Source organism: Bison bison, unplaced genomic scaffold, assembly GCF_000754665.1.
Source record: "Bison bison bison isolate TAMUID 2011002044 unplaced genomic scaffold, Bison_UMD1.0 scf7180017864473, whole genome shotgun sequence".
Taxonomy (NCBI): Eukaryota; Metazoa; Chordata; class Mammalia; order Artiodactyla; family Bovidae; genus Bison; species Bison bison.
In genome coordinates, this window is record NW_011495034.1 from 18,166,594 (window position 1) to 18,177,692 (window position 11,099).

The following is an 11,099-nucleotide window of genomic DNA, read 5'->3' on the forward strand; positions in this document are numbered from 1 at the left end:
CTCCATTCCAGCTGTCATCTCCTAGAAGGGAGTCCTCAGCGTCCAAGTCTCCATCCTCAAGGTGGAGACACCGAGGTCCAGAGATAAGCCAGAGGGACGCTATCGCCACCCTGGCAGGCCAGGCAGCATACTCTGAAATCTTTGAGAGTCACCCCCACTGCTGCCCCTGTGGTCTGAGACCAGGGGTGAGGGCAGTGATAAGGCCAGGCTGCCAGCTCCAGCTCCATGGGGGCCAGGGATGCCCAGAGCGCAAAGCTTAGTTGCCTAGCAACGGACTGTATCCTGGGTCTGGACGTCAGTCTCGCAGGTCACTGGGGAGACTGAGTGACTGAAGATGAGTCCCCAGGGGCCCTCCCTGCTGTGGCAACATCTCCAAATCTGTGTCCCCTAACTCTGGTCAGAGGAGCTTCAGGGACAGGATGGACGGACCAAGAGCCAGGACAACTGAGATTTCCGCAGCTGACTGGGGATGAATTGTTGCTCCCTGCCTGGAGTCAACTTGGGCCACCAAACACTAGTCACAGTCTCTTGCGGGTGTTTGGTGACAGCTCTGCCAATAGTGGGCAATGAAGGAAGGAGGAAAGGACCCAAGGTGGGTGGGTGGGGGGAATCAAGGTAAAGATAACCCCCTCCCCAGCCCTTGTCCCCTGGAGTTCTTCAGGGGTGCCTGAAAAGAAGCCCACTAACATTCCGGGCCCTGGGGAGTCTTCCTCCTAGTTGTCCTCGGGGCTGCTCATCACTTACTCAAGCGAACCGGAGATGGGCACCTTGGGGAGACATTCCAGGAGGCACCTGAGCCCATCATCACCCAGCAGGTTTGCTGAGAGGCTGCAAGAGGTACGAGGAGGAGGTGGTTGGTGATCTGACGTGCCTGCTCTTCAGTGAGCATCACTGCTACTCTACCCGCCCCGCACCGTCACCGCCTCCACCATCACCTCCACCACTGTGCGCAACTTCTGTTCCAACAGCACCATCATCACCACCAGCACCATCCCATCCCTACTACTTGGCATCCCTGCCTGCATCCCCGTCACCTCCATCAGCACTAGCACGAGCACCCCCATCCCCTCACCAGCACCACAGTTAACCAATCCTCATCTTCCCCTTCAGTATCTGGTGACCACTCCTGGGACTCCAGCAGGCTTTCAGCAATTAGAGAAAAAGCAATTGTCTTTTTACTGTGCACTCGGCCTCTACCTGTTGGGAGCCGTCATTTTTGAACCAGAGTAAATTCAGGAAAAAGACAGACATTTGGAGGATGCATTTACCCAAAATATTTTTGCTTTTGATTTGGGAATGCAATATCAGAAACTGCACTTGAAGACTATTTCCCTTCATTTGTAGCATCCTATGGTTTTAGCTACAGTTTCAGGAACAAAATAATCAGTGTGCCTGGGAATATCTGATTTTTACCCTGCAATTTTGAACTCATTTTGCCCCTGATGATAAGACTTTTGAGGCTCATTTATTTCCATCTTTTCCTGAGACACTTTGAAAACGAAAAAATCTGTCTCAGGAAGCCACTTATTGAAATAATTTTTAGAATATGAGAAAGTTCCCTCTAGAATGAAAAAACTGAAAAATTCAAAAGACATCTTTGCTTATTCATCTTTCTTTAAAATCCATGATTTTCATCAGCCACATTTCTCTCCTTGGCCACACCACAAGGAATTGAAATTGTGGGGTTTTTTTTGGTGGATAGCTCTCTGTATGTTCTGCTTGTCCTAAGCTGGAGTTCTAACAGTTCTGAGTAAAAGCTCTGCATTGAACTAAGTGTGTGACTTAACACAGATCTTTAAACTCTCTCAGTCCGCTCATCTATGATATCCAGGGTTGTTGAGAAGGAGGATAAAAAGGATATGTAAAGCACTTAGAATAGTGGAAAAAGTGCTCAAAGCTCTTTTTTCCCTACCCATGCAGGGCTGCGCTATTCAGGCACCCAAGACAGGCCACACTGATACCACTTCTCATCAGCCTGAGAGCCCAGGCACACATCCCTACGCTGGCTGGCTCCGGGCCCTCCGCAAGCAGAGGCATTGGCTATTCTTAACCAACTGCTCAGCACGTCAACGGACCCTTCATTTCAGGCTCCACCAGCCAGCAGAGCCCCAATGCCTTGAATAACAAGAGGCCAAGGGGCTCCTGTGGCCCTTTGCGAAGTGAAAGTAACTAAAAGTGTTAGTCTCAGTTGTGTTTGACTCTTTGCGACCCTGTGGACTGCAGCCCTCCAGGCTCCTCTGTCCGTGGGATTCTCCAGGCAAGAATACTGGCGTGGGTGGCCATTCCCTTCTCTAGGGGATCTTCCGGACCCAGGGATCGAACCGAAGTCTCTTGCATTGCAGGTGGATTCTTAACCATCTGAGCCACCAGGGAGGCCCAGTCCTTTGCAAAGGGCTCCCCTAAATTGATCAGGGGTACACCCTGAACTAGCTCTACATGGTAGCAGTGGAGGATGGGAGGGATAAGATGGGGACAGAAACTTTACAGATGTGACAGTCCCAGGCATCCTCTCCTCTGTTAGGTGGTCCTGAGAGCATGCATGGGTGTGTACACACAAACACACACACACATCCTTCAGGTGCCACGCAGAACATGCTCCAACTTACTCCAGCTGGTGGAGGTCTTCACACTTGCTCAGCAACCCGCACAGCGGCTCCACGTGCTCCTGGCGGAGGCCGCAGTCAGTGAACCTGCGGCAGGAAGGGAGATGGGGTCCCTAAGCTGGGTATAGCTTCGAAGCTCCAGCGGGGCTTCACTCAAGCTTGGACTGTCTAGAAACATCCAGCACCCACCCGTACCACCTGCCCCGCCCAGCAGATCCCACATATGTTTCCTCTTTGAGGGGATGGTTCTCAAAGTGGGGTCCCTGACCAGCCCCAATAGCACTCCTTTGGGAGCGTGGTGAGAGGCACATGCTGGGAACACAACCCAGACCCGCTGAACAAACAGCCTCTGGAACAAGGCTCTCCAGGGTGATTCTGATTCAGTCAAGGTGAACTATAGCTCTTAGGGTCACTTTAATGAGCAGACATGGGGGTGGAGTGGAGGAGACCCAGAGTGATGTCTCCTTATGCGGAGGATTATTCATACTGGAATCAAAGTAATAGTAAAGTCTGTCTTTGAGAGGCTTACACGGATACCACACAACAACAAGGTAAATGAATAGCTTATGGCCAGCTAGCAACTTAAAAAATAAACTTAGAATGATAAAGTACCTAAAACCAGTAACTCAAATTTTTATCAGTTACTTTCCATTTTTTTCAGTCCCAAATTCCTTATTATACTATTATTTATATCTTATTTTTAAATCAGCTCATTCTTTTTATTTAATGCACTTACCAGAAAAGAAAACCTTGTATCACTTACTCCAATAGAAAACTAGCATTTCCTGCCCTAAACAGACCGTAAGGATAAGGATGCAGGAAATGAGGACAAAATATCATCATTATATTCAAGCCAGATATTGGCACCTGCTGAGGGCTCTCCTCCTACAGCTTAGCAGACGTGAAGAGGTGTTACAGACATGCTAAGAGGCAACTGACACTTCCTCTTGGCCTTGTGCGTGCTTGGTGCTTCAGTCATGTCTGACTCTTTGTGACCCCATGGACTGTAGCCCCCAGGCTCCTCTGTCCATGGAATTCTCCAGGCAAGAATACTGGAGTGGGTAGCCACTCTCTTCTCCAGGGGATCTTCCCGACCCAGGGATCTAACCCAGGAATCTCCTGCATTGCAGGCAGATTCTTTACTGTCTGAGCCACCAGGGCCTTAATCAAACACAGAAATTTTGAAAAAGGAAGAATCTGATGAAAGTGAACCAGTAGTCAAGTATGGATGTGAGAGTTGGACTATAAAGAAAGCTGAGCGTGGGAGAATTGATGCTTTTGAATTGTGGTGGAGAAGACTCTTGAGAGTCCCTTGGACTGCAAGCAGATCAAACCAGTCAATCCTAAAGGAAATCAGCTCTGAATATTCACTCAAAGGACTGATGCTGAAGCTCCAATACTTTAGCTACCTGATATGAAGAACTGACTCATTGGAATAGACCCTGATGCTGGGAAAGATTGAGGACAGGAGGAGAAGGGGACAACAGGGGATGAGATGGTTGGATGGCCTCACCAACTTGATGGACTTGAGTTTGAGCAAGCTCTGGGAGTTGGTGATGGACAGGGAAGCCTGGCGTGCTGCAGTCCATGGGGTCACGACTGAGCGACTGAACTGAACTGAAGTACTCTACTATCAGCTCAACCTCCTAAAAATCATCCCATCCTGGTCTATGTCCTACATTTTGGAAATAAGATTTGGAAACTATGAAGGTATTCTAGAAGTCACCATCGTGCTGGGTTAGGATAGGAACTGGAAAAACTACCGCCCAAGGCCGCCTGTTTTATATGACCAGCACGCTAAGAATGGTCTATCCATTTTCAAATAGCTGAGAAAAAGAAAGTCAAAAGAAGAGTAACATTTCATGACATGTAAACATTACACGAATTCAAGTCTCAGCATTCACAACTCCAACTTTACTGGCACACAGACACGCCATTGTTTATATATTGTCTGTGCTGCTTTCAAACTTCTGATCTAACCCTTTACAGAGCACATTTGTTCACCCCTGGGCTAGGAGCTCTGTAGCACTGCCTGGATTCAAGTCCTAGCTGCACCCCAACCTGTGGCGTGACCACAGCTGAGAGGCTTCTAGGATGTAATGTGCATGAGGCTCTCAGAATGGTGTCCTGCAGATGCTCAACAAATATCAGCTCTTCGTGTATTGTTATTTCACAGCTGAGAAGGCTGAGACACAGAGGAGAAAGGTCTGGTCCATGGTCACTTGGTGAGCCGGTGGCATCGGGTAGCTACCAGAAATGTCATCTGTGCGTTTAAAGGTTGCCCCCTCAGCCCATCATCCTGCCTCCTGTGCAATGCCTGCCCCCGGTCACCGAGACAACCACAAAGCATTGGTCCAGGAGTCAGGGGAGGGGGCTTTTGTAACCGTGAGTGCCGCTTGTGTTTTATATGTCACCTTGTATCATCTTTGCCAACAGCCTGCAGTCTACCATCTGCCATCACCAGCTCCCTTCTCTCAGTGGAAGCTGAGGATCGGAGAGCTTAAGGAACCTGCCCAGGGTGCCAGATCCTGGTGAGGCTGGGATTTTTTTTTTTTTTTTTTAAGATTTTATTTATTTATTTTTGACCATGCCACATGGCATGCCAGATCTTAGTTCTCTGACCAGTGATCAAACCCATACCCCACTGCAAGCGAAGTGCAGAGTCTTAGCCACTAGACCACCAGGGAAGTTCCGGGGCTGTTAAAGCCTGGGGGCAGGAGTGGAGTGGAGTCCTTTTCCTCGGAGCAGTCCTTGAGCTCTAATCCAGTCTGCTGTGGACTCCTCATTTGCCCACGACAGTGCCTGGCCCTCTCAGTCTGTCCTCTGCTCTGGACATACGAGAACTGTCTGTCTGTCCCCGATAATCCCCTATCATACCAGGGCCCGGTTCCGGGGGACTTACCAACAGCACCTGTCTTCCTGCTCCTCACTAGACCTGAGATGCAGGGTCAAATGACGCAGGGACCTGGAACAGACAGCACCTTCGTCAGCCACCTTCGACCACAGCTTCAGGATGCCCCCGGGGGCAGGTTCCCCTTCTTGAGCAGCTGAATCTCTGATTTGGGTCCCTCTGCCCTCACCCCCACCCTTCACATCCAACAACCTCCAGCACCACCCTCCCAGCTGAGTTCTGGTTGCCCCAGGGCAATGCCCACCTGAGATCCACCTTCTGAACCTGTGGGCACAGGCTGAAGAGGTCAGCTAGCAGGAGGGGGCTCTCTGGAGGCAGTTGCATCTGGCTCAGTCTGACAGGGAAAGAGGTGGGGTCCTATGTGAGCAAGTTGGAGCCAAGCAAGATCGGTGGGCAAGAAACCTGGACACAAAGGATGGGGGGCACTAGCAGGTGAGCCAGGCAATAAGGAAGGAGGCAGCGACTCAAGAGGGAAAAATAGGAGCTTGGGGTCAATTGGGCTTAGGTTTGGCTCTAGTCCTGCTTGTAGGCTGTGTGTCCTTGGACAAGTCACTTAACCTCTCTGAGCCTCAGTTTCCTTATCTGAAAAACACGGACTACTTATGACATACCTTCCTCTAGGGTGTTGTGAGTACTGAAACATTAAGCTTGTGCACTGCCTAACACAATACCCCATGCTTGTTGTGTTGTTATTATTATACTGCTTTTATCCCAAGGACTAACAGGTGAGCCCTTGCTGACAGGGAGCGGGAAGATGCAAGCCATAAGAGTTTCTCAAGGTCAGCACTACCAAGATGATTCTTTGGTATTGGGGGCTGTCCAGTAGGAAGTTTAACAGCATCCCAGACCTTACTCACTAGATGCCAGGAAAGATTGAGGGCAGGAGGAGAAGGGGATGACAGAGGACGAGATGGTTGGATGGTATCATTGACTCAGTGGACATGAGTTTGAGCAGACTCTGGGAGATAGTGAAGGACGGGGAAGCCTGGCATGCAGCAGTCCATGGGGTCACAGAGTCAGACGAGACCAAGCGACTGAACAACTCCCTAGATGCCAGCAGGAGCACAACCTCCCACCCCCTCCACCAAAGACAACAAAAACGTCTCCATCCTGAGTGTCCCCTAAGGAGCAAAATCACCCACAGTTGGGAAGCATTGCCTTAGAGAAAGTGACTTGCCTCCATCTGCCTCGCTCCATCAGCCTTCCATCAGCGTGTCTTGTCAGTTCCACCTGCAAGGTCCACCCTGAATCTATATACTTCCCTCTCCCCTTCCCCTTCCCAGCCCCCTCGTCTCTTATTCTGGCTGCACAGCTCCTCCGTGCTCTGACTTGCTTGTCCCGGGATCCCTTCTCCACCCAGCCGCCAGACTAAGCTTTTGAAAACACAAATCATTCCTCTCCTTTTCAGGTCTCCTTGGGCAAAATCCCAAACTCCTCCCCATGGCTACCAGGCCCTGTGTGACCGGGCCCAGGCTTGTTTCTCTACCTTCTCTCCTACAACTCTGCTGGCCACTGTGCTCTGGCCGCACTGGCCTTCTGCCTGTTCCTTGAACACGCAAAGCTCCACCCTGCCTCAGGGCCTCATGCATGCTGTTCCATCTCCTTGGCATGCTGTTCCCTGCTTTGCACAAGGCTGGCTCCCTCTCCTCCCTCTGGCCATACCCCAGTGTCCCTCCTTAGAGGTGGTCCCTGACCACTCTCGCCATTGTCTAAATCACCTCCAATAATCACTCTTTACTATATTACCTAGAAAAATACATTATCACTGTCTGAATTCATCTTACTTGCTTTCACTCTGCTTATTGACCTCTCCTACTACAAGGTAAGCTCCAAGTAGACAAAGGTCTGGTCATTTTTTTTCCCTCTCCGTTGTGTCTCCAGCACCCCAAACAGTGCTTCAGAGCAGCGTACAAACAGTATGGACTGAGTAATACAAAGCTTAAGCACTGGTGAGAGTCAGGCTGGTCACCTCATTCCAAAGACAGATGAAGAGTCGGGCACTGGTGCTGTGTGACCTGGGCATAGAGAAGCCCCTCTCTGGCCTGAGGTTTCCTACTTATTTATTTTAACCTGCAACTTATGTGTCCCAAGGAACCCACCCTTTCCTGGCAGGGAGGAACCATAGTGGGTTCTGTATTTTGACATGGGCTCTGCCACACTTGGGGCTTCCCTGGTGGCTCAGACGGTAAAGAATCTGCCTGCAATGCAGGAGACCTTGGGTCGGGAAGATCCCCTACAGAAAGGAATGGGCAACCACTCCACTATTCTTGCCTGGAGAATTCCATGGACAGGGGAGCCTGGCAGGCTACAGTCCAACACTTGCCCACCTCTGAGAAGTCACATGTCTCCTCCCTCTCCCATAGGACTCAGGGATAAGTAAGATCCTGGGTGTGACGAGAACTGTCTCAGGGCTGAGAGATCCTTAGCAGGAGTATTTAATGTTGCTGTTTTTAATGGTACAATTTAATTTTCTGCTGTATTTTTCCATCTCAGCTACAGATGCTTTTGCTCCCTGCTAGAGAAATATTTAAAGTAAATCCTTTTTAAATTCTAAGCAGTCTGAGCTGAAATTAGAAAACAGAGTTTTAAATACTTTGGGGAATGCTGTTTAAATTCCCCTTTTACAGAATTAGATGGTGACCTTTCAAAACAAGTGTGTGATGTATACATGACCTACAACTGTAAAGTCTCTTTAGAGGAGCAGGTGACCTTTCTGTGGGTAGGAAGAGGTAAATTGGCCCGGTTGTCACAGGCTTTCCATTCTTCAAGGTGCTTTTAGAGCAACTGTCTTGTCTGAATCCCAACCCTGGGGGGAGGGTGAAGACTACTAGTCCCATTTGTCAGATGAGGAAACTGAGGCTTAGAGGGGTCCAATAACTCCTCCGAGGTTGATAAAGTATTAGCGAAGAGCTGAAAGCAGACTTAAGCTCCAAATTGTGCCAGGAAAAATTATGAAACAGCTCAAGAGAAGGATGGAGGGACAGAAGGGAATGGCTTTCCAATGCAAGAGCCTCAGCTCTGCACGGGGAAACGGGGAAACCAGTCTTACTGCAGCAGGCTTAGCTGGGGGAGCTGCGGTAGGTGGTGCAGCAGGGTCTCCAGGCTCTGGTCACTCAGCACCTCGCAGGACAATCTGAGAAACAAAGCATCTGAATGAGCTGGGGGACATCGGGAAAAGCTAGATGGGTTCTATACCAGGACTGCCCAAAACACCCCCTCTGAATACTGGGTCCTTGAGTTATCATTGAGGCTGGAGGAAAAGGAAAGTCGTACATGCTTGGAAAATGCTGGGTTAAGTCACATTAACTTTCTCGGCTGCAGGACTTCTCAGAGCCTTTAATCTGCCCTTGTGCCTTGTGAATTTCTAAGGGGCTATAGTAGGTATATTTTTCCCCAAAAGACATGGACAAGAAGGATCATTCTTTTGAGGGCCTTGAAAACTGGTACTCAGTGGAACATACTTGTTAAGAAGAGAATGCTGCCTTAACTCAAGGTAGTGAACAGACCAGTGGCAATTCAGGCATTTAATGGGTCAGCAAAGAAGAGACGCAAGGTAGCTCGGGTCTCTGATTGTCCATCAAAACCAGACCAACCAGCTGATAGCTTGTCTAGATAACTCATCAGAAGCCAGCCCTCTTAGGAGGAACTCCTGATACCCACCCTGTGATCTCTGCTCTGGCTGGAGGACTGTGTTGACCAGCATCTCCCAGCACTCTGGGATTTACATACAGCCCTCCCTGGGAGTTGGGAGCCACCACCTGACCCCCAGAGGCATTTGGACAGTGTTTTCCTTCTGCCTCCTCCCCTCTTGCTTCCCCTTCTTCTCTCTCTCCCTGTCCTTGGTCCCCTGAAGGCTGCCCTTTCCCCTTGCTGGGGTTGTCAGGAGCACCCCAACATGTGCTTTTCTGGCTGGAGGGGAACCCAGCTTGTGGGGAACAGTGGCAGGGGCCACCTGTGGTTCTGGAGTTGGAAGCGAGGAGCCTGTCAGGACCCAGGCTGTAGGCTCAGCTATACCTCCTCTGTCCTAGGACTGGGTCTGGGGCTCAGGGCACAGGCAGTGGCTTTCATTGAGGGGTGGTCTGACCACAAACACCAGTGGCTTTCCACTGGACACCCAACAGACATAGTGCCATGGCCTCTGCTTGGGTCAATGCTGGGTTTACACACTGTTGTTGTTGTTTTTGAAGCAACAGAACCTTTACCCATTACAACATCTCACATGGAATGCTGAAACATACACGTCATGTACCATGATATAAATGATATTAACAAGCAGGGGTGAGTGGGTGAGGGAACTCTGGACTAGCTTTGCAGCTTTTCTATAAAGCAAGTCACCAACTGTTCTAAAATAAATGGTTTGTTTGAAAATTCATTGGTTCCACACGTCTCGATATTTCAGGAAAGCCACAATGTTCTGTGATAGACAAAAGGTTGTTGCGGAGCTTGTTGAGATCCTGTGTCTGTTAACAACATCACACTCCCTCGTCCTCTGTGTTCATATGTATTTGAACAAGGAGAGAGGCATGAAAGGACACACCTCTGGTGTCAACATAAGGATATTGTTAACAATGATAATGTTAATAATAATGGATAATGAGCTTGTTGCAAGGGCCAGAAGGGCATTGGAAATGGGAGCCAGAACGCAAGGGAAAATAAAAAACCTAGCAAAATGGAAAAGAACATACAGGGCAATGTAAAGTGAAACTGCACAATGTAGCTGGCCTGTGACTTCAAACAGGAAAAAGCTGTATACACAAATGGAGAGGGCCACCAGGACAAACAACGATGCTGAGTTGAAAAGGGAAGGGGTTATTTAGGTGAGGCAGGTTTGTCTTGGGTTTCTTTATTTTACGGTAATTATTATAAGAAAATGACAGCAATGATGATGAGGGCAGGAAAAGTCTGACTGACCACTTTGCAGATGACAAAGCTGAGAACCAAAGGGTTAAAGCCATTTGTTTGCCTTAAGTCATCTAGCTGGTCGGTGGCTGAGCCAGGACTCCTGATTCTAAGCCCAGCCTCTGGTCACAGACCCAGGTATTCTGGGGTGAGCTGGTATCCGGGGTGGACGGGGTCCCCTGAGGAGGAGCCTTCAGAGTGACAGGTTCCAGCCACAGAGGCAGGCCCAGGTGGGAGCCAGGGTGGGGCTCCCAGGGTGGGGTGGGGGCAGACTGGGGCTCCCAGGTGCCCTGAGTTGAGCAGATGGGAGATGAAGCCCCAGGCCTGGCACAGCCTCTCTCGGGGGGAGGGGTGAGGTGCCTGAAGCTGGGGCCACTGGGAGGCACCAAGCCTCCAGGAACTCCCCTGAGGTCGGGCTGCGGGGTCTGGCAGGAAGGGACCAGGAAGGACTCACCTGGCCTCTAACCAGGCCACCCACACCCCAGGTCACTGGGCAGGTGCCCATGCTGTGGCCCTGGGCTGTGTCCTCAGTACTTACTGGACTTCCAGGGGCCCTGGGCACTTCTCCAGAGACTTGCAGAGGTAGGAGAGGCTCAGGGGCTCCAGCTGACATTCCTTGAGGCTGAAAAGGGGCCAGCAGGCATGATGAGGTCAGGGAGGGCTCAGGGACCCTGTGCAGCCCCCAA

General features: G+C 50.1%; 1 protein-coding gene across 5 annotated transcripts in view; it reads right to left on the minus strand.

Moving 5' to 3' along the window:
- Positions 1 to 11,099, minus strand: part of NLRC5 (NLR family, CARD domain containing 5) — a 67,913-nt gene that overhangs the window by 18,219 nt on the left and 38,595 nt on the right. For all 5 annotated transcript variants that reach the window (XM_010861904.1, XM_010861901.1, XM_010861903.1 and 2 more), the window contains exons 24-29: positions 10,952 to 11,035; positions 8,564 to 8,647; positions 5,759 to 5,848; positions 5,506 to 5,568; positions 2,607 to 2,690; positions 745 to 828 (exon numbers count right to left, since the gene is read on the minus strand). In XM_010861904.1, coding sequence (XP_010860206.1) covers positions 745 to 828; positions 2,607 to 2,690; positions 5,506 to 5,568; positions 5,759 to 5,848; positions 8,564 to 8,647; positions 10,952 to 11,035 — 489 coding nt within the window. The remainder of the gene's footprint in view (positions 1 to 744; positions 829 to 2,606; positions 2,691 to 5,505; positions 5,569 to 5,758; positions 5,849 to 8,563; positions 8,648 to 10,951; positions 11,036 to 11,099) is intronic.